The 23691-nt window shown below is 31.7% G+C and overlaps 3 protein-coding genes across 6 annotated transcripts in view; 1 reads left to right on the top strand and 2 right to left on the bottom strand.

Moving 5' to 3' along the window:
- The window catches only part of Graf (GTPase regulator associated with FAK), a 170308-nt gene extending 167786 nt beyond the window's left edge, over positions 1-2522 (bottom strand). For all 4 annotated transcript variants that reach the window (XM_088259987.1, XM_088259989.1, XM_088259988.1 and 1 more), the window contains exon 1: positions 2186-2522. In XM_088259987.1, coding sequence (XP_088116113.1) covers positions 2186-2345 — 160 coding nt within the window. In that variant the 5' untranslated portion in view covers positions 2346-2522. The remainder of the gene's footprint in view (positions 1-2185) is intronic.
- Positions 2523-4812: 2290 nt separating this feature from the next.
- Noa36 (zinc finger protein 330 homolog Noa36) lies at positions 4813-10249 on the bottom strand. Its single transcript, XM_088259991.1, has 7 exons — positions 9995-10249; positions 9108-9258; positions 8520-8631; positions 8321-8440; positions 7768-7932; positions 7317-7427; positions 4813-6762 (listed from the first exon to the last, which is right to left on the bottom strand). The coding sequence occupies exons 1-7, from the start codon at positions 10132-10134 to the stop codon at positions 6593-6595; spliced, it is 969 nt and encodes a 322-aa protein (XP_088116117.1). The 5' UTR covers positions 10135-10249; the 3' UTR covers positions 4813-6592.
- A 3345-nt stretch (positions 10250-13594) lies between these two features.
- LOC148309471 (hemicentin-1-like) overlaps positions 13595-23691 on the top strand; it is a 34250-nt gene continuing 24153 nt past the window's right edge. The window contains exons 1-15 of the mRNA XM_088259981.1: positions 13595-14911; positions 15498-15727; positions 16961-17086; positions 18241-18327; positions 18935-19075; positions 19552-19717; positions 20135-20328; positions 20482-20554; positions 20645-20673; positions 21383-21498; positions 21575-21696; positions 21786-21923; positions 22075-22203; positions 22454-22753; positions 23483-23676. Of these exons, the coding sequence (XP_088116107.1) occupies positions 13978-14911; positions 15498-15727; positions 16961-17086; positions 18241-18327; positions 18935-19075; positions 19552-19717; positions 20135-20328; positions 20482-20554; positions 20645-20673; positions 21383-21498; positions 21575-21696; positions 21786-21923; positions 22075-22203; positions 22454-22753; positions 23483-23676 (2979 nt within the window). The 5' untranslated portion in view covers positions 13595-13977. The remainder of the gene's footprint in view (positions 14912-15497; positions 15728-16960; positions 17087-18240; positions 18328-18934; positions 19076-19551; positions 19718-20134; positions 20329-20481; positions 20555-20644; positions 20674-21382; positions 21499-21574; positions 21697-21785; positions 21924-22074; positions 22204-22453; positions 22754-23482; positions 23677-23691) is intronic.

Here is a 23691-nt window from a genome sequence, read left to right as displayed (position 1 = left end):
TTTGCATGCTGTGTTAGTGATTGTCCTGACGAAGAGACGGCTACGTCTCGAAACCGATAGACGTAAAAATCTCGGTGAGTGGTTATATACTAATTTTATTAACATTTTTGTAAAAAAATAAATAAATATAAAAATTATTTGTACTACTAACAAAAAGCAACTTTTAAGTGACGTTTAATGCAGTAAAGCATATGTAAAGATTATCAAAATTTCTTCTTATCACGCGTGGGGTAATAATGAGTCGGATTGTGGTCCCGTGGTAAGTGTCTCAGACTCTTGAGTCAGAGTTTCTAAGTTAGAACCCACTCTACCACAATTTGATACCTATTTTTAATAATGAGACGCTTAGGCTCACAGAAATAGTATGAAATTGAAGATTTTTTGTAAATAATAAAAAGGCTAATATTTATCTTTAAAAAAATACAGAGCGATGGAAATTTCTAGATAAACTCTTTACGAACGTTTTGGTTTCAACCCGTTGTAAACTAAACTATAATTAAATTATGATAAAATAAAGTTCACTGTTAAATACCTGGTATTATATTGCGGGTGATGCGAGAGGCAGAAACAATTCATTGCTTGATTATGAACATAAATAACAGATTTGCGAGATTATCATACGTACTCCATTGTTTAAGAAATAACACGGTCCCACGGCCGTGTACCATAATCGAGATTATTTGCATGGATTTATTAGACCTAAATAAACAGAAGGTACGAAAATCAAATATTAAATTAACCTACATTCGGAGAAATCGTCTAAGATGACACGTTTATCGCGAAAAATCGTTTAATTCAGGCAAATTTTCCGAACCCACCAAAATACGTGACATTGAATGGAAACAGAAAAAAAAAACAAATTGCAGTTTCAAAGAATTGTAATTAAATTATGTATGATAAAAAATATATGAAAATAAATTAAATAAAAACCCAACTTAACTCTGGATCATATTTTTTTGTAGATACAGAAAAATGTTATGTTGATTTTGAACAAACATCACTTTAAATAACAATTTGAAGTATATTGCAATTAAAAAATAACCTGTTTTCTATCAACAATTATGTATAAGCACAATTTTTGTTGTTGATACATTACGTTAGTGAAAATACGTTCAGTTTTAAAAACAGTGTGCATGTGTCACTACTGCCTTATCTGCACCCAATCGTGCATAGGGCACTGGATCAAATTGATGCAATGTTAAGTTGATCGTTAATTATAATGAAGGCAAGGTGATCAATCCTGCGCTTCAGGTAACAGTCCAGGGTAATTTTTAATAAATATTAGAGTGAAAAACGCTTCAAATCGAACCCGGGACCTCCAGCATGATAGCCAAATGCGCTAACCACTGCGCTATGGAGTCGGACACTGCGTGTGTTACATTCACCAGCAAAAATATTAGACGAAATCAACATTGTACGTGCAATATTTTCGTGGCATAAAAATGGGATATTCCTTATTTTAATGTTCACATGTGAAATCAGTGGTGCCAATAACTGTGGGGGTGCTAACATTTTTACAGCATCTTTACCGTATTTACTGCATTTATTTCTTAAAAAATTCATTGACTCGTGATTTATTTTATTTATTGAGTAATGCAATAAACAAGTAACTATATTGTATTTTAATGTGCTCTTTTCTTACTTTTTGTCAAATTTAAAATCTGTCTATTGCGATTTACTACATCCAAAACATTTAAGAGTTTTGCGCAATATTTCGATTGATAATCGAAACATTTTTTATATTGTATTTTAATCTGATGTATATTTTATGTATAAACAGAATATTTTGGTGAATTTATAACTACGGTAAACTTATAGACCAATAAATAAGAAACGTATGCAAAAATAAGCATGCACGATTTTACTGAAAAATATAAGAAGTCAATCCTGATTTGAAAAGAAAAAAAAACAGAGAACATTAAACGGGTTAGAAAGACATTCTTGTAAAACAAAAACAAAAAACATGTTTCGGTCCTAATGATTTCGTCTTAAAGTATTCCCATGGTAAATAAATGATCATAGAAGCGTAGGCAATCAAAACAGTCAATACTAAACTAGTTGTATTGATAATTATGAATCACGTGACGTATGTAAATAAGTCCTAAAAAGTTTTAAATTCAAAACTGACAGACTTGAAACAGTTGAACGCGAGAGTTGATAAACAGTGATTTAAGGAAAAGCTTACGTTTTGCGGCCTGCAACAAATCCTTAACCTCCTTTATCAGCCTCTTGATCTGCTGACTTGTTTTGTCCAATTCTTTTTCGTGCTTGTGCAAGTTCTCCCGAAACCACGGGCTGTCAGTGAGACAGTCGGTAAATTCCAGAGGCATCAGACCTACACCCATTTCAACAATATATGTGTACAGTAATTCACAACAACACAATGCTTTGCATCACTGACACTTCACTGTTTTGTTTGAACGCGTTAATCCATGCGAAAGTAAAAAAAAACTTTGTTTTACTTTATCATTTGGAAGACAACGGCGAGTACACCCTCCGTGGACGAACGTCAATTTTCAACTGGTTTGACGGATTGCAGTGTTGCCAGTTGTCATGTTTGTATGAACCTGCTCGGAATATAAACATAATAAATAGGTAACATATAAAGAGATAAATAACATACATCGACATTGAATAATATAATTTTATTTTCATTAGATATTTCACAAAGGTAATGAAAATGATGGAATTTTAAATATATTCTTCACGAGGAAATTCTATTCTGTATACAAATTTAGGATTGATCCTATTATCAATGCATACTTACCGTTTAATTTTTTTAGTAACATAAAAAAAAAACATTTATTTAAAAAAAAACAAAAGTTCATGGTATTAAGGCCTTACTTGCAATAATAGAATTTAGTTTGCGTCTGACAGCTCTGAGAGTCAGACGTCAGTTCATGCTTACGAATATGTTTTGAATTTTTGTTGTTTATAATATACTAAAAAATATTTTTATAATTTTTTTTACTGCGTAAATTTCAATAACTCTTTTATTTTTCAAAACTTAATAATTATTTGGGAGGAAAATTTTTTTTTTCAATATAAAAACAGTGTTTCAACAAAAAAGTTCAAGTTCAGTTCTCGTTCTGTTTTCCCGGTCACATTCGCCACATATATTTTCTTTGTCATTCTCTCGCTATCCATGCGCTCCACATGTCCAAACCATCTTAAATAACTCTTCCTAATCTTTTAAATTATTCCACGTTCAGCTTTACATTCCTTTCTTATTTATTCGTTTTAAATTGTACAAATATACATACATATATATATATATATATATATATATATATATATATATATATATATATATATATATATATATATATATATATATATATATATATATATATATATATATATATATATATATATATATATATATATATATATATATATATATATATATATATATATATATATATATATATATATATATATATATATATATATATATATATATATATATATATATATAAATATATATATATATACACATATATTTATATACACATATATTTATATCATTTTGAGAAATCAAGTTCATTTTTCATATTTTAAAAAATACAAAAGCCTTATATAATTACTTGAAAACTTTTAGACATTTTACAATAGTAAATATTTCTATTTCACTTGCTGAATTACGAAAAAAAAGTATTTTAATGGGTAAGATAGCGAGATATATTAATATGGCAACATTCTACAGCAGGGCTACCATCATAATATATTTGCAACGGATTGGCTAATTTTACACCGAACGACGGCGGGAAAATACGAACGTATTTTACACTTGACAGCCTTATCAGATTTTCTGGTGGCGCCACTGCAGCTAGCACTTTTATTTGAAAATCATTAACTGATTTTGACCATGTAAAATTTTATAAAACAATAATATTCTACAGATCCGACGAAAATCGTCTCACGGATAAGATATTTGTGGAAGTGTAGATCATTTTTTATTATTATAATTTTTTGTGACAGTTGTTGCACATTGTCAAATTGTGTCATTAAATTATTTTCAATGAGTTTAAGCACAAAATAATCTACAAGAATGATAAATTACTTATTACATGTAAAGTTAAATAATCAATAACCAATATTAATACTTGCCTTTTATTAATCATGTCTTATTATCTGAAAGAGCTAGTTAAAAAAACTTTTGTTGGGAAAATATAGAATAACAAGTCAGTTAAAAATTATTTAATTTCTTTCATAAAATATACCTCAATTTTTATAATTATAAAGTTTAAACGCATATTAAACATGGCATCAATAATAGGACTTAGGTAAAAGAGATATTATATAATATTAACATTATTTAAGAATTTATCTTTATCTACTTGTTCAATTTATTCAACATCGTATGTAAAAATTGACATAGGAGTAAAAATAAAAAACCTATGTCATTACATATAAGCAAGGAAGATGGGTATGGAGGATAGAAACATAGATAAACGGTAAATATCTGAACTTTCAAAGTCCAATAATAAGAGTATAAGCCAATAAGTTTTTATGTAAAATCCATTATTTCCACTGAAAACATACATATGAGCGTTTGTCCACAACACGGAATTTTACCGTCCGGCACATTAGTCAGCGTTTTAAAATGATGATTGGCTTGGATTGGATCGGTGCGTGAACACATTGCGCTAAATTCGATCACGCTAAACTGTTGTAGTCGCTTTCATTTTTCAAAACCAGACTGCCGGACGGTTAAATTCCGGTAGTGGACAAGCACCCTTTCTGTTTAAAAAGATATGGTAAAACCTTTATGAAAGTTCTAACTTATTTGAATGAAGATATACAAAGGGCTTTCTTTATTTTTTTTTGAGAAAATACCTTAACATATTAATACACAAAACTAGTCTGGTTTATTAGACTGCTATGGAGTAGGGGAAATGTTTCTAACCATAACTGGTGTAGGCATTTGCAAATACTTTAAATTTGACAAATATGTTTTTGTCATTTTTATGCTGAGCAATTTTAATACTATGTTTAACACCAATTCTTTAGAAACACCAATTCTTTAGGTATTCTTTAGAAACGAAAATCGCTAAAATGAAAAGTAAATCCCATGATACATAAATGTCAGGCAAATTTTACACCAATGATTAGGTATTGGTAAGAAACAAAATTTACTAAAATGAATAGTAAATCCCTTGATAAAAAGTGTTAACATAGTTTTATATTTTCGTTAAGATTGAGGTATTAACATATTGAAGTATTTATATTTTTTACACACTTTCATAGTGTTCTAACAATCTTTAAATCTTTTACTTCACAACAATGTTGCAGTTTCTCCCTAGAGTGATAAAACCAGAGGTCTTGATAGCTCTGAATCACATAAGATGTGAGGGAATCCTCGACTATAGACAAATGAAAAAAAGTATAGCGGAAATTAAATTTTTTATGATATATTTATTGCATTTAAATACATAATCATTGCTTCAAACCCTTGTCCGCACCCGATGGTGAATAAGGCACTGCATCATATAAACACAGTGTCATCTTGACCGTTAACACAGTGAAGGAAAGGTGATCAGCCCTCCGCTTCAGGTACCAGTCCAGGGTAATATTTAAAAAAATATAGAGTGAAAAAAATCACTTATATTTATTTGACCCCCTCTAGGAATCGAACCCGGGACCTCCGGTACAGTAGCTAAATACGCTAACCATTACACCATAGAGGCGGACATTTAACCAAAAGAAATAATGAATACAATTGAATTTGAGCCCTAAGAGCTGATAATCATAAAGATGGCCATTAATAAGTCATCCTTATTATGATTATTATAATTATAACATGACAATAAGAGCAAAATCGTTTGTGACTTTCATTTATTACAAATGAGAATAAGATAAATTATTTAGAAATAAGATAATTAATAAAAAAGAATACATATTTACAACAACAGCCTTGATGCAATGTGATTCCAAACACCCATAACATCACGTGACAAATATTTTCTTATAATCCCATCATTTCAGTGACTAACAATGAAACAATGAATTCTTTTAACAAATGTGTAAATTGTCACCGTTGTGAGTGACCAATGAATCATTATGTCATTGGAAGTTATTTAAGTAGATGAAAATCAAACGTAACCAAATTTACAACTGAGAAAATGACTGGAAGACATAAAGATATGATATTGGGAGACATTCTAGATATAAATGAGAAATATGTACGATTGTTTGAGAACAGACTGTGCTATGATGGAACACCACGCATCTATCCTAACACGCAAGCCAAAATCCATGTTTCCTTAGTTTTTATACATCTAGCATATATGCTCTCTAGTTTCGTAGACTTTTGACACAACCGAATCATGTTATGAGATCTTTTCTTAATCTTTTACCTATCATAGTCTTAGATTCCATTCTTAACCCTATTATATATTGTTTTTCCACAATGGACTTGAAAAGGATTTGGCCACATTTGATTTTCACGCATTAATTTATAACTCATCTGAAAATATTCATGGTAAATTTAAATCTAAAAATGATATTTTTTTAGAGATTTTATCGGCATCACAAATCGATTTCAAGAATACAAATATTTTTGTATTCTTTGGAATTAAAAATGTTTGCATTATTTCTTCTCGTCTTTTTTACTTGCTGCTTCATCTTGACTTCCGGAAGCATCGGATTCCTCTTCTTCTTCTCCAGAATCTGACTCCGAGTCATCATCATCATCATCGTCGTCGTCATCTTCCGAGTCAGTATCCTCGGATGGACCGGCGTAGCCATAGCATTCAATAGCTATAAAAGAGATGAAATAAATCAATATTTAACAAGAAAGGTGCGGTATTTTGTCAGATATTTTACGTGGGGTTAAAATATAATAATTCAAAAATCGGATGTAGAGATGTGGTGCTGGAGACGCTGTTGAGAATTCCGTTCATTCCGAGACTGCCAAATGCATCAATGCCTTTCTTCTGACTTCAAATTTGCAAGAGGCTGTCATCTGTTTACTAGTCAATACAATTTTTGGCTATGTTCTCCGCACATAGAATACAACCCTGAAAGACCTAAGTTGTGAAAGGAAAAAATAACAGGAGACCTTGATCTCAGATTGACTGACAGGATCGAAGTCACCACAGGTATTACTAAGTTACAGTGCTTCAATTTGCCTGCAAAAATTTTGGCCGGCAACATTTAGTATTTAAAATAATTTGGTTAAATTTTAACAATTTAAGGTGATCTTTTGACAAAAGTTCAAATTGCATGCTAGACTCATATTTAAGGTTAAATGATTAACATGATATGGTAATTTTATGTTGGGAGATAAAATGTTGGAAGGATGGAGTACTTACGGCCCGCTCCGTAATCGTTGGAAGTACCGGAATAGAAGCCGTATCCTCCGTATTCCTCTCCATCTTCATCACCGTCAGTGTTACCCTGGCGACCGAACTTGTGGTTTCGGGCTGAAAACAAATTGGAATCAATAAAGTTGCTATACAATGTACATATGTAAAAATGAGATAATGAAAAAGAAACTGTGATGCGGTACTCATTTCAAACCATGCTATCAGATTCTTAAGCAAACTGTTTTCTTTTCAAAAGTCGTCTATATCTCTTCCCTTGTATGATTAATTGGAGAAGTTAGCTAAGTCTTGAACATACAAAATTTAAGCATCCAATTATTCAAAGTCTTAACATCCATGTCCAAGGAAATGAAATACACAAAAAGAAGGTTAAATGGTAATTAATATGTTGGGGTTGTGTAACAAGAACACCAAATATCAGATATCGGTGTGGACTTACTGGACATGCTGAGATCCTTGGTCTGGGAGGTCTCGTAGTTGCACTTAGGGCACGGAATGGCCTTATTCTTCTCATACTTGAATCCCTTCCTCTTCACGTGATCGTCGCAGTAACAGGTCTTGCAGCGCAGGCAGGAATATTGGCCGAGCCGATTGCACGACTGACCTGTATAAAAATATAACATTAAAGCCAATCTATTTATTAAAATAGCGTTGGGTTGTGGTCTCGTGGTTAGTGTCGCACTCTTGAGTCAGAGTTTCTGGGTGCGAGCCCATTCTACCACAGATTAATACCTATTTTTAATAATGAGCCGCTTAGGCTCACAGAAATAGTATGAAATTGAAGTATTTTTGGAAATAATAAAAAAGAAACACAAATAAAATCCTTTTAAATACATAAAATGCACACTACTGAAATAGTAATATAATATTTTCCTCCTCTTTTTTTTAGAAAACTTCTTTAGTCAAGAGAGAGCAAGTGGGTATCATTTTCACAAATAAAAAAAAATTAACAGAAAAATTAAAATTGCTTTTAAATAAATAATTGAACTCACATTTGAAATTTTCTGATTCCAATATCTGGCAAGAAGCTTGATGTTCAAACTGGTCATCTTCGCAAAGGAATCCATTGCAGAAAGAACAACGGAATACCCTCCCACCATGCTCCCAGACGCCTGAGAAAAAAAAACATTAAAAAATACCCTACACCTGTCTTAGTTAGGTTTGTGACTACTGTAGTGGTTAGTTTGTTACCTCGCTCGCATTCAATGCAATTGGCCTCTGTAAGCGGACACATGCAGGCGTGGCTGGTCAGACACTTCCTGCCGTGGCACACCCACGCCTCACAGAAATCACAAATGGCACCCTGTAAAAAAATTCAATATACTGATCCAAGTTTTCTTTGTAATGTTTATACTACTGTTATAATTTGACACGCTGATATATTGATGACAGGTGTATTTGAAAAAAAACAGTACCTACTTATGATGACTTATTACAAGTTATGAGACGGATCTTTTATTATGATTTTCTATTAACCTTTGATGGAAATAAATCGAAAGACAGTCAACCAGCCCCGGTTCCAAAGTGCTTTTTTTCAATACAATCCACTACTTTGGTAAACTTCTTAAAAACATTAATTGAATTTTATTAACTGATATTTATCATTCTTGAGATGTACAGAATGTCAGAAGACAGACTTCCATGTATCGCCCTTCGAGGAAACCCTGAAGGACGTAGACCTCCAAAAAGGTGGAGAATGCTGGCAGTCAACATCCCAAGAGCGACAGGCGGCACAGAAAGATCCTGAGGATCTATAAAAAGGAAAAGAGATGTACTTACCACCATGCCTAGACCAGTAGTGAAGACTCCGGCGTGTTTGACAACACAGTCGCCAGTTTTCAGCATGCACTTGACTTTGCCGCACTGAGCGCAGATGGGCAGGCGCTGAAGAGATTGGCAGAAGTAGCAGAATGCCCTGCTTTTTTGTTTCCTGGCAATACATAGAAAAATATTATATTAATTATTTTTAAAGTAATAATGATATGATGCTTATTTAAACAAATTTCAGTAGATTCACTATTGATCAAAGGAAAAAAGTTATTGTTGAATGATTTTTTTTCATGTGAAGTGATTGAGTTTTTGAAGCCACAAATTTGTCCCTGTATAGTTCCTGGTATTTGCATCACTTATAAAAAAAACTTACGATACTTTCTTGACTATGCCACGTATTTGCTTTGGGAATAGAAATAATTTAATTATCCCCGAAAGCCCCTATCAACTCCATGTAGTTGAATTCTGAAAGTTGGTGGTAACAGCTTATTTTATGGATTTAGATTCCGTATATTACTCGTATCGTATCATTCAATAAATTAATACCAAATTAGCTTTTAACGCATTTCAGTAAAAAATAATTATCATGTAAATTTCAGCACATTGTTTTTTTCCAAATATTTTTTTTCAATAAACACTAAATAATGTATCTTTTCTTACAATTAATATGTATTACGAAGCCCCATAGCACACTATCAAAATAATAATTATGGAAAGTATTTTAACCTTAAACGATAAGAGAACAAAAACCTGGAATTAGTAAAATTGTAAAACCAGTAATATTTTTATGTCATGTAAAGTGAACGAAATACATATTATTGATAAAGTGACACGTGTGTACATCAATAAAAATAAATGCGTTGTCGAACAGAAAAATATGTTAAAAGATCGCGTACTTTTGGCATTTCTCGCACTCCATGGTAGCGTTACAAGGGTGTTCGGCCAACTCGACATTTTCTTTTGCATTTCGAATTTCTTTCTGCCTCAGCTTCTGCTTTTCTGCCTTCTTACGTTGGCCTGTCTTCTTCTTGGGCATTTTGAATAGATGACTATACTTGACCACTAAATTAATTAATTATAATTCAGCGCAGCTGGTCGCACCGCCGACCTCCGCGAAACTTTCAAATTCGTTTAATTTTTAGGTTAGGAATGAATTAGAAACTTGTCAAATTTTAGAGTTGGCCACTACAATAATTCCATCGATTCCATTAAAAAATTGTAACTGGGGTAGATTGTTTATATACGAGGGTGCATTGTGTATTTATTTTTCAAAACGATAGGAAAAACAGTAAGAGATATTAAATCAATATTATGTAATAACGGTTGAAAACATCCCAAACTGTTAAATTATATGGGCATGGGTTCTACCGTCATGATGGAATAAAGAAAGCCGCAAGCAAAAATTCATACGCAGAGAGTAACACCACATATTCGCCATTGCGTAAAGCCTGTTTGTTTCATTTATGACAAACATTATAGATTATAATTTCTCAGCTACGTGAAAAAAACAAAACTAAAAGAAAAAAAAGGGATCTTCACTTCGGTAGTGTAATGGCAAAGGGGTATATCTGTCAAAATTTTCATTTTCTATGTTTGTTCCACAAAATGTTTAAAATACTGTATTCTATAATCGGGTAAAGGATATAGCTGTAGTTGCAATACTTATTTTGTTTTATTAAGATATGTACATATAAAAATGCATAAAACAAATGAGTTATTCAATTTCAGAAATTTGTTTTTGCTTTCCTGTAAAATTTGGTTTAAGACAGATATACCCCTTTGCCTTTACACTACCGACTTGTCCAACTAACAACGGTTGAACCTAGGTAAAAGATATAAAATCCGCCAGGTGAGCACTGCACCGTAACTGGGAGCAATGTTTTGACCCAAACTGACTCAAAATTTTGACCGTTCCTAATTTCATTAGTTATTTTGACGTAAATACTCGTAGTTAATATTTTTTAAACCAAGATTTCGTAAATATATGAATTTAGACAAAAAATTAGGAATATGGAACTCTGAATATTTAAAAGGCTTATGAAATGTCATTGGCTGGTTTATATTAACACTATAAACCGGTATTTTTCAAAGTCGGTGATAACGCCCCCTTGTGGGGGTTCTAGAAGACTTTTACAGGGCTGTATATATAAATATATATATATATATGTATATATATATATATATATATATATATATATATATATATATATATATATATATATATATATATATATATATATATATATATATATATATATATATATATATATACTACTACTACTACTACTACCATCACGCCGTTTCCCCGCAGGGGTAGGCAGAGAGGATGGAACGCCACACTCTTCTGTCCTGACATACACTCCTAGCCTCCTTCACATCCATACATCTAGTCATACATGCCCTCCGATTACGCAGACTTTTGACACCGCCAGATTTTAGGTTCTGATTGATCTGATCGTGCCAAGTCTTTTTCGGTCGTCCACGTTCTGTTTTCCCTCTCACATTCGCCACATATATTTTCTTAGTCATTCTCTCGCTATCCATTCGCTCCACATATAAATATATTTATATTTATAAATATATATATATATATACATATATATATATATATATATATATATATATATATATATATATATATATATATATATATATATATATATATATATATATATATATATATATATATATATATATATATATATATATATATATATATATATATATATATATATATATATATATATATATATATATATATATATATATATATATATATATATATATATATATATATATATGTATATATATATATATATATATATATATATATATATATATATATATATATATATATGTATATATATATGTATATATATATATATATATATGTATATATATATATATATATATATATATATATATATATATATATATATATATATATATATATATATATATATATATATATATATATATATATATATACATATAAACATACAAATAAGAGTAGTAATTACTTTCACAGTTACAAATATCAAGTAAAACTGGAAAACCATACCAAATTTATATAACATTTTGAGTGTGTCCAAATACTTGTTCACAAATCTGGATTATCTCCAATTATAGGAGTATTTTTCAAATTGTTTATTCTCACTAATAGATGTCTGTTGTGAAGTTCTAGTGATTCAAGAACAATGTCTCAAATTTGGTTCATATAATATATAGAACTTCCAAGAATTTGAGTAGTGTGGTTTTCAATAATGGGTAGAATTGGTGAATGTGTGTAAAGTGATCACTTAAACCAGCCTTTGACGGTCGTCAGCCCCGTTAATGCCCAGACTTCCATATTCTTCATCATCTTTGATGAGATGTCAAAAAATAATATAAATTACAAAAGAGTATTAATAAATATGACGTTATAGTACCGCATACTCATACTCCATGTGCAGTTACAATGAACTTTTTAATTATTTCAGTTCGGGACTATGTACTCCATTCCAAATTGTATTAAATGTCATATTTAACTAAAAAATAAATTTATATAATGTTCTTGAAAGATATATTTTATGTTTGTTTAATCTTATATATATGTCAGTAAAATCAGACAATGAATAAGATTATGTGACAATCCGATGATATGGAGCGATCCGGTTTCGAGATGTACCCGTTTCTTCGTCAGGATAATCACTTTACCAGTATACTAACAAAACACCCATTAAACACTGCCATAAACAACTACCATAGTACTTACAATATATGCACTTATACCAACACAAAATATTCATCATATGCGTTATTGGTCTGTCCGAAAAACCAATATGCCTAAGAATCTGCTATAGTGTATGCTGCATGCCCCAAAACCGGTAGACCAAAAAGTCGGTGATTGGTTCTATACTATCGTAGGTAACTAATATTTTGTTTAAAATGTCTATCTGAAAAGTTAATGCTATAAATATGAAAAATATTAATAATAATACAAATATGCAATAATAATACATTTCTAAACTTATTTAAAAGTCTTTAGAATCACATAAACGTTTGCATGGCTAATGCAATAAATACAACATGCACTTTAATAAGTGCATGTTGGTCTTCGGACAGAATAACAACGCATGTGATTTGTCTTTAGTGTAGGTGTTAGTGTGCGAATAGTACTATGGTAATGGTATATAGTGTTGCTGTTGTAGTAAATTTCCTGTCTTAGAGACTAATATGTCTCGAAACCAGTAGACTTAAATCTAAATGAGTGGTCATACTCGTATGACTTATATTTTGTCAAAGCTTCTGACCACAAAGTAAATACTTTAAATATGATAAGTACAAATTAAAATAGTTTTTAAATATTTGTTATTATTATTCCTTACCACCCTGTTTAGGTGACCGGCGGTACTAATTTTAATATTTGTTCATACACAAAAAATAACGAGCAATCAATTAAAAGATAAAAATAATGGCCATTCTAGAATATTATCTGTAATATGTTTATACAAGTTATTATACATCAAACTCATATCTTGTTGAATGAAGTGTACAAACACGCTGCTAAATTATTTCTTCATCAGTCATCATTTGCCCTCTGGTCTTGTTATATCACCGTGTCGATTATTTCAATTCGTAACGGAAAGAAATATATTATAATTAATACTATATTGCTCCACTTTTAAGTGAATTTATAATCATATTTCATTGTGGTCTTTTGGTCCAAGGATCATAAATTGTGTTTTTAAATTCATGAATATTTTTAACAAAGTGTGAATCTCTTTAGTTCTTTAAATAAAACGATAAAGTGCGGTACAGAAATGTGAACAGAGACATTTAAATTTGTTTTATACTAAACAATCAATGTTAAATATTTGTAATTTTTTAATTAAGTAAAATGGGGCATAAAATTTATCGTAGAAATTGGTTTCATATATCTTTCATCGTTTTAATATTGCTACCTTTAATTTGCCTAATAAAACATGCAAATGCTGATATTCAGAGTGCAGAAACAAGTAACTCGGTTGCTGTCGAGTGTGTAAAAAATTCCAGTTGTGGGTTATCGGAACAGTCAAGGTCTGTTGACATCACAAATAATAACACTGCTCTATATGATATCATCAATGATAACTTAGATGCAGGAAGAACAGATAACAACCACACGGGTGAGGAAGGTGTATCTCGGACAACTGAAACCATTAAGACTACAACATCGGCAGTATTAAGTGATGAACCCGCAAGTTTAAATTCAGTCGACCTTATTGAACCAGAAGTACCAGACCCCACAGAAGATGATTTTAATTTACTCGTAGACTATGGAGATCACACAGTAACTGAAACGTATGCTGAAAGAACAACTGGCTACGATCAGAGCGCAACAAATACACCTCCAACAAGAGAACCGATATATAACCACAATAATTTAGTAAATGTTGAAGAACCAAGTACGGAATATGGCTCTAAAAATGATGATAAAATTGATCCGACTAAAGAAAATTATGAAAGTGATGTAGAAGATAGCAAAAAAACAGATATTAAAACGGTTTATATTCAAAATTTAGATAGAAAAATGGCTAAAAACATCACTGATGGACTGTTGAGTAAAATAGGACAGGAGGCAGATAAAAATAATTACGCCACTCATACAAATAAAGTTCACAACAGGTCTTCGAGGTATAAAGGTACTTTAGCCTTTGTTTTTGATGCCACAGGATCAATGTGGAATGATTTAGTACAGCTAAGGAGAGGAGCTGAATTGATTCTGGAGACTATGTTGGATAGAGTAGACAAACCTGTTCAGAATTACGTGTTGGTTCCATTCCGTGATCCAGGTATAATAAAAACTGCATAATTATATTTTAAGCATAAAATAGTGAATGAATTTAGTGCTAAAGGTATATGATATAAGGGGTCATAACTGGATTGAGATGGAAGCGGAAGGCCTAGCAGGAAAATGAAATTATTTTAGAAAAGCCTATTTCCAGAACCGTTACTTAATTCCTAGATTTGATAATGGGCGACAGGCTTACGAAAATAGTATTGTATAAATTTAAATATTTTTTTTAAAGTTTGATATTTTTGTAATGTAATAATTTACTCTATTAATCACTTGTGCATATGTAGTAGTCCCACAGTATTCACGTCTTTGTATATTCAGCATGAATAGATGAAATTTGTCATATGGTACGTTAAAATAAAGATGATTTGTTTGGTAGTCACGCTATTTTTTATTACTAAGTGTGAAAAATGGATTCACTGTTTATAGAATAGTAATACATAAGCTGAGAGCAGTCTTGATTTAAACAGTTTTGTTAATAGCAATAAATACTAAGTATTAACTGTGTGTAGAATCAGCTAAACAGAGCGAGTGGTTGTATAATCACGGTACACAACTGATCAGCCATTTCGATTGTGTAGATGTAGGGCCAGTCGGGGTTTCAACTGATGACACATTCCTGCAGAGAGGTTTGGAAAACTTGTCAGTTTATGGAGGTGGTACATGTCCTGAGAGATCACTGGGTGGCATACTGGCCGCCCTCAATGCCAGCCACCCCAATTCTTTCATCTATGTCTTCACAGACGCAACAGCAGAGGACTATGCACTCGTAGAAAGTGTCATCAACTTGGTGCAAAAGAAACACACCCAGGTAATGTTGTCACCTCAATACTACAACGGGACTGCTTTTATAAGGGATTTTACTTACAATGAGTGCACAATTAGTTATATGTTAAATTAATTAAGCATTAAATATGTTAGCACTTTTTAATAGATTTATATTATCCACTGACACTTCGTGATGGAATTGCATTTTTAATTTATTATTAGATTAAAACCAATATTTTTAGCTTTTCCACTTTTTTATTTGACCAGCGACCGGGTTTCGTCGTTACCGACATCATCAGACTGGTATGTATAAAAAGATCAATCTTTATCAAAATAAAAGAAAAGACAAAGCTGGTAATCGGATTGGAATTCATTTTATATACTATTTAATTTAATATAAAAAAAACTTGTGTGTAATTTTTGGATGGATAAAAATATTTAATATTTTTTAGTTTTGCATGAAATTTTTTTGAAATGATATATTCCTACGAAAGAATAATAATTTTCAGCTGTATTCGCATTATACCTTGGAGTGTTTTAATCATTGCATTGTGGCTGTGTATTTCTTTTTCAATATTTGTAAAATGAATGCTTGCAGAATGAATGCTTTTTCAATATTATAATAAAATATTTTAAACTATTGAAAATTCAACTAGAGACTTATTAAAGTGACAGTATATCAATAAGAGATGAATAAATATTTTATTGAAAATGACATTCAATAAATTCGTATAAAAAAATTGTATATAAATTAATGCGTTACCAAAATGTGAGGTCAAATGTTATTTAAGAACAATGATACTATATAATAATAAATGTATTGAGGATATAAACTCGGTGATTACTGAATACTCGGTGGTACCTTCTTAAAACTTTAAAATACCAAAGACTGTTGATTTTTTAGACTTATTTATAAATAAATTTAATATTTGAATAAGAAAAATATGATTTTTACGGAGATCATTTATTATCTTCACATAAAATTTTGATTTTGCAAACTTTGAAATGAAAAAAGCATGCCCACACAAAGCATGTTTGGTGCTATTGGGAACTTTAATAGGGAGATAGTGTATTGTCAATGATAAGATGTTATAGGTTAATAAAAAACTTACTTAAGTTCCAATTTAAACTTTCATTACATAGGTCGATAAAAAATATGTTCTATAATTTGTAGGTTCTAGAATTAAATAATATTATTTATTATGAAATAAAGATAAGAGATGTTTTTATTAAGTATCCTTAGGATTGTTTATAAACATATTTGGTTTGTTTTTAGATAGTGTTTGTATTGACTGGTGACTGCAATAGTAAAAACAGCACCGGATATAAAGTGTACGAGGATATAGCCGCCGCCAGTTCTGGACAGATATTTCGCCTGGAGCAGAAAAGTGATGTTTTTGATGTAAGTAACATAATTTACAGGGGACCAATGAAGAATCACCGAAGAGTGCTTTAACAAAAGACATCTTTATAAAGCTTTGCGCTAGTGGCACACTACTCCTTATGGTAAACCACCCATTAGGGATTTTTAATTGAGGGAATTTTTCTTTAATGTTTTCTAATTTTTGTGATTAAAATTCCGTACCGAGTGGCAAATAAATCTAGTGTTATTCAATCATAATATATCGCTCACTCCTTTCAAGAACGTCATAAATCAAAAAACTTGATTTTTCAGGAGAACGTTTTTAAAGTTTAAAAATATAATACAATGTATTAAAAATACATATCAAGACACTTACTGATCTTTTTACTGTGCAACAGATCTTTTTAGGTTAAACCTGAAGATTTTTCCACTATTTGAAAAATGTTAAGTATATTCAAAAAGATAATTAAACAATACCTTTTATTCAAAATGCAAAAACAACACTTTCTGCCCTATAGCGGGTAAATATTAAGTTAAAAAATTGCCTCTTTTGCTGGGATATAGTACATTTTCTGGGCATTCCGAAAACACGCACAACTGAAAATTGACAATTTTTGATTTATGACGTTCTTGAAAGGAGTGAGCGATATGAAGGCAAGGTGACTACAAGGTGAAGGCAGGTGAATGTCCTATGCTCCAGATTCATGAATATAGGAGTGAAATATGTATGACGAGTTTTAAATGATGGAAGTAGAGGAGCTCAGGGTTAAGGATGTTACTGGTATATGGGGAGGAAAATGGAGGAGATTAGTAGGTATTATAGGAAAGGAAAATAACAAAAGTAGTTGCCTACACTTACTCATATTACGTTGTGTAACTCATATATGGTTAATATGTACAATTTGTTCAACTACGATTTGTTCCCGGGTTCGATTCCTGGGGGTGTCAACAAAAAAAAATATTTATATGTAAATATATATATTTTTTTATTTGTTCAGGAATTGTACAGCTTTATATATTATTCAATGTCACCCTGGACTTGTATCTGAGTCTCTGGACTAGTCGCCTCGTATTCGCTTAATAAATGATCCAGATAACATTGAGTGCGTTTGAAGTTTAAAATATGAACAAAAATTGTTGGAGTTTCTATTGTAATTGTCAAAATAATAGTAACTAAATATGTATAATTTCAGGTAGCTAAATATGTGCGAGATACACTGGATTCTGATCGAGTCAATTTAGGCTCCAGTATGAATCCACCGGGAGAGCATGAGCACAAGGTAATTTAACCAGAATCTCAGAAAATCTGAGTATAAATGTTAACAGAATTTATTAGGAATTTCCACATCATTCAAAATATGTTATGGTTCATATGTCAATGATATTTAAAAAAGGTATGATACATCGCCACCACAGATGGCCTCTCTGCTATCACAACCTCGCAGGCCCACCGCCTTGCAGGATACAGGACACAGGCTGCAGATGATGAGATGCTCGGTAGCTTGCTTCTCTGTGCTCGAGCCCTATAGTTGGAGATGGATCTCTCCAAGTAAATCCTTAGATGTTTCAGGGCCTACTCAGAGCATGTTCAAAGTCACCAAGAGAGAAGATGATTTTTTCCTGCTATCCCATTTGTGGGGTAGAAACGGATCCTTAGGAGATTCATTTTTTTGTTTACCTTGGTTGTTCAACTCTTAGTTTATTATCTCTTGCCTTCTATTTTCCCCTCTACAGTTAGTGATAAGGCTGTTTATTTCCCTTTCCATCATCTTTCCTTTTTCATTGACCCCAATAATGTAATTTTTTCATCGCTCTTTTTAGGACCAGTCTTTGTCACTTTTTCTGTTGAAAATTTTTGGTAATTTAATGTTTTATTTTTATTTACAGCTTACAGTCGATGGTACTCTTAGAAAGGTGACACTAGCAATAGCCGGCAGTAAGCCTAATGTCACAGTAACAGATCCATATGGGAAGAATTATATCGGACCTCCTAAACTCATTCCTCTACTCGACTTGTCAGATGTCAAGGTAAATAATTGTATTACTTAACCATCCTACTCTCAGCTTATTTTCTGAGTTAATTCTGTAGAAAAAACCTTTTTTTCTGAGTTAATTCTGTAGAAAAAACATTTTTTTCTACAGAATGAAGAAAAAAAATCAGGTATTAATACAATGTTTGTTATATTCATACCTGTTTTTTTTTTTGCCATGATAGGTGATTTTATGACGGAACTAATGTACTTTTTCATTAGCGTGTTCCCTCTGTCTCGCATTACATATTTTTGGCACAGGGTTAGCGCAATGGTGCAGAAAAAAGACGAGTATCACATACGTTTTTATGTGTAAGGCGGTTAGTTAAATTATTTTCTAGAATTCCATCACAAAATTAATCTGATGTGGATCAGCTTGTCGTTCAATTATGTAATTGAATAGTTGAGTCAGTAGGATGTTTCTCTGTTATTTCTTTGATTTGATAGTCACTCATTCTCAGTCATTGTTATCAGGTTGTGAACATCATTGATCCTGAGCCGGGAAACTGGACATTCACTGTTGGAAGTCTGCAAGACCATTCTGTAAAGGTGACAGGATTATCAGAACTCCGCTTCAATCACGGATTCTCTGTTCATGCTACTGATAAAATATCGGAAACTAGCAACAGGCCATTACAAGGTAATTTAAATAAAAAACATAAGGCAAAAGCTGGGAATTTGTACACAGCAAAAAACCATGAAATTGGAATAAGTCAAAGTTGAGAATTTATATTTCATCCGTCGGGAATATCTGATAAGTAAATTTAGAATTTTTCTCTAAGCTTGTGTTTGAAATTTAATTATTTACCCAAATATATCATTTGATGAAATGTTCCTCAATTAGAAAGTTTAACCCTTTGACCACCACTACACAAATGTATCTGCTATACGACTATCACAGATAGATGTATGTTTTGGCAGCATCCAAAATATTAAAACCGTAAATTAACATCTGTCTATAAAAAATAATGACAACGCAAAATTTCTTTTATTTTTGTCAGCGGTGAACAGGATGATAATATTAATATTAATCCATAATACGTACAAATATTTTAAGGCGCTCAAAATAATTTGATGATATCCATTGATGACGACTTGGAAATTGGAACATTATCATCTGCTGAGATAATAAATGTGAGCGGAGACACTCTATTTGAAGTTCCACTAAAGAAGTTAGAGAAGATACCGAATGAGCCACTTTCATTCTCCACTGACCCCTTCATACCGCCTGCTTCCCTGTTCTTCATTGCGGTGAGAAGCATAAACATTTTAATCTTTTAGCATAAGTATTATTAAAGTATTAGTATTATTAGCATAAGTATTTAGTAAACTTATTTTATATGCTGAAATCTTATGCCAAAAGGCAATAGGTAAATCAAAACCTCCATTTTGTCATATTTTCAGGTAAATGGAATTGACAAATCAGGAAATGCATTTAGACGCGTAAGTTCTACCGGAATCAACCCACAACTTCCAGGTACATTTTAAATTGTACCATAAATATGTATGTTTCCAATGGTTTATTAAAATTTAATACATTGTTTATTTTTTCTGATTTTTTTTCCAGAGAAACCAATAATGACGGTTCAAGATGAGGTATGTCAGAAATTTTCTTCCCAAATTAAAATCGGATTCATTTTTGTGTATTTTAAATTAAGATCGCTTTTATTTATGAGACAAGAATCTTATCCTAAAATTATGCCTTTCATGCAATATTGGCCATTTGTATAAACATTGTACAATTCCTTTTAAAATAATGTGTTACATACAAGCGCAGAAATTCATAAATAAAGAGCGGGGCATGTGGTTTTCCTAGTGATTTCTGATGGTGGCGAAATGTAATCACTATAGATTTCTGTCAGTGCAGAAGTTATGTTATTATTTTTGTTGGTAAGTAATGATGCGATTTCACCGTGCAAATGCTGCCATCGAAAATCACAAGACAAAAAATATCTTTAAAAAAATCTTCATAGAGCTCCAATAAACTTTGATTCCCACTTTTAACATTTGAAAGGAGAAGCTGAAACAATTAGTTTACAAGCAAAGCTGTTATTAGCAATTATTTAGCAATATTAGGAAAAAAAAGTTAGCACTGCATCATATCAATGCAATATTTACTTGACATTAATTGTATGAGGATAACGTTTTCATCCCTGTGCATCAAGTGCTAGTCCAGAGTAATATTAAATAAATATTAGGGTGAAAAATCATTTACATTTATTTTCAGCCCCCTGGGAATCTAAGCGAGGACCTATGTAGGCACACGGATAAAACACTACTTTATCATAAATAAATATATTTATAGGTTACAGGACACATCCATAGTCAAGTTCTTCTGCAGTGTAAAGTTCACAGTCTAGTTCCAGTCACCATGTGGTGGTTCAAGGATGGCGTACCTGTTATGAAAAGACAAATCAATATGTATGTAAAATCAATTACTGGGATCACTAAAATTCTATCCGAACATATTAGATTTAATTTTCCAACATTTTCACAGTCAAAGCGGTACTGTAGAATATCTCATCGCCAACTTGGAAGAGACTTCAGCGGGAAAATATGTCTGCAAGGCGTCCAACTCTGCGGGCCATTCCGCCGCTTCTGTGAACGTCGTTCTAACTGGTAGGATATACATGCGTTTGGGTAACAATAATATTTAAATCAAGTGTTGAGTTTTAGCATTCTACCATTATGGCATTTTTACTTTTTAGCTGATCCACCTAAAGTCGAAATAACCCCACCGACTTTAACGGGGCCTCTAGGGAAAGAAGTGCTTCTGGAATGTATTGTGGAAAGCCAAATGCCCGCTGATGTACAAATAGTTTTTCAAAATAAAAATACCACATATCGTAAGTATCATAATGTAGTAAATTTTTTGACATAGATGATCCATTATTTAAATAGGGAAATCTAAAAGTGTACAGTACCTATTTGGAGAGATCTAGAGTGAAACAAGAAAAAGTCATGAAATTTCTATTGATTCTAATTTTTATATTTCAGAATCCAATACAAATATTAATGTTGGTGCACTGCGTCAATCTTTCAAAGGAATGTCTACTATTTACTCGTACGAGTTTATATTATCGTTAGAAACAGAAGGATTATATACTTGCATTGCCACAAATAAAGGTAATAATTACTTTTTTTATTTTATTTATTTATTTAACTTGTTTAATCAGTCAACCACTGAATGGCACTTCTGTCTGGATAATGTCATTTCTAATATGGAGATCTATTTTGGAAAAGACCTATAGAGCTATAAGATAGTTCCATTTTTAAAGAGGCTATTACGCTTTTCTCTCTAGAAGCGCTCTCCTCCTGTAAACTTGTTACGATATTCTGAAATACGGTAATTCTGAATGTTGGTTTTGTATTTTAGGGGGTGCCATTCAAGCAGAGAGTTCCGTACATCTATTAATGCCATTGAAGGTGGAAGCATTTCCTAAAATTTTGGAGTATGAGAAGGGAGGGATGCTAACTTTCTCTTGTATTATCCACGGCACTACCGAAGGCAAATGGGTGTCTTCAAGCAATGATATCTTACCCGAGGAATTGGATTGGGACGTGACAAGAGTGGTCTTAGATACTGGGGAAGTGCAGCTATTTATGGATGCTAAGAACCCTACCAAGGAGCACGAAGGAGTCTATGATTGTTACGCATTTAGAGGACATGACATAGGTAACACATTTTACTTTGCCACAAGTTAAGCGCAGAATTAAGCTAAATGTTAATTATCTTAGCATGAAACAACCCACCGGGATTTTAGTCTACCGATTTTGAGAGTTGCCCCTTTCTTGGTCAGGGCCATCATTATACTGTACCAACAAACTCTGACCACTATATAGCACTACCGTATTGCTGTTTATATATTTATACTAACACAAAATATTAATCACACGCAATATTAGTCCGTATAAAAACTAACATGCATATGTCGGTGAGTGGTTTAACACAATTGCCATTTTGTTTAAATGTATGACCACAAAAATTTTAAATGTTTTTTCAGATACTTTGTGGCACGTTTTATAAACTTTATAAAATTAACAAAACCCAAACAATGTTTTTAATCACTTTTATTTTTTGTACTATTATTCCAACCGGTTTTGACAAACACCTTGTCTTCTTCAGAGATTGATATGTACTTCATCCATCCTTGAAGAAGACGAGGTGTTTGTTGAAACCGGTTGGAATAATAGTACCAAAAATAAAAATGGTTAAAAATAAAGGTTGCGTTTTATTAATTTTATAAAGTTCACAAAATTAATGCTTAAAACATTAATCACAATAAAATTAGACCAATTTAATGAGCTTCAGAATCACAGAAAATTATACAGTACCTATAGGTAATAAATACTTATTTTTGTATTTAATACTGCATATTCCAATAATGCTTTTATCTGATTCCAGTTCATGATACCGTCGAAACAAGATACGTTGAAGCCCCGTTAATTGAGTTTCCTCAAGAAAATATATCTTTCGAATTGGACACAATGGCAGTTACGGATTGCGTTGCCACCGGTATTCCAAAACCAGACATAAAATGGTACCTTCCGGATGGCACTGCAGCTTTATCGGAAACTGAAGAGACTAAGAGGATATATGTGAGAAATTTGTAA

The sequence above is a fragment of the Brachycentrus maculatus genome, unplaced genomic scaffold (genome assembly GCF_059751285.1).
Source record: "Brachycentrus maculatus isolate JH-2025_06_01 unplaced genomic scaffold, ASM5975128v1 h1tg000122l, whole genome shotgun sequence".
Lineage (NCBI taxonomy): Eukaryota > Metazoa > Arthropoda > Insecta > Trichoptera > Brachycentridae > Brachycentrus > Brachycentrus maculatus.
The sequence above is the reverse complement of the archived record's forward strand: the minus strand, read 5'-3'. Positions and strand labels throughout refer to the sequence as shown.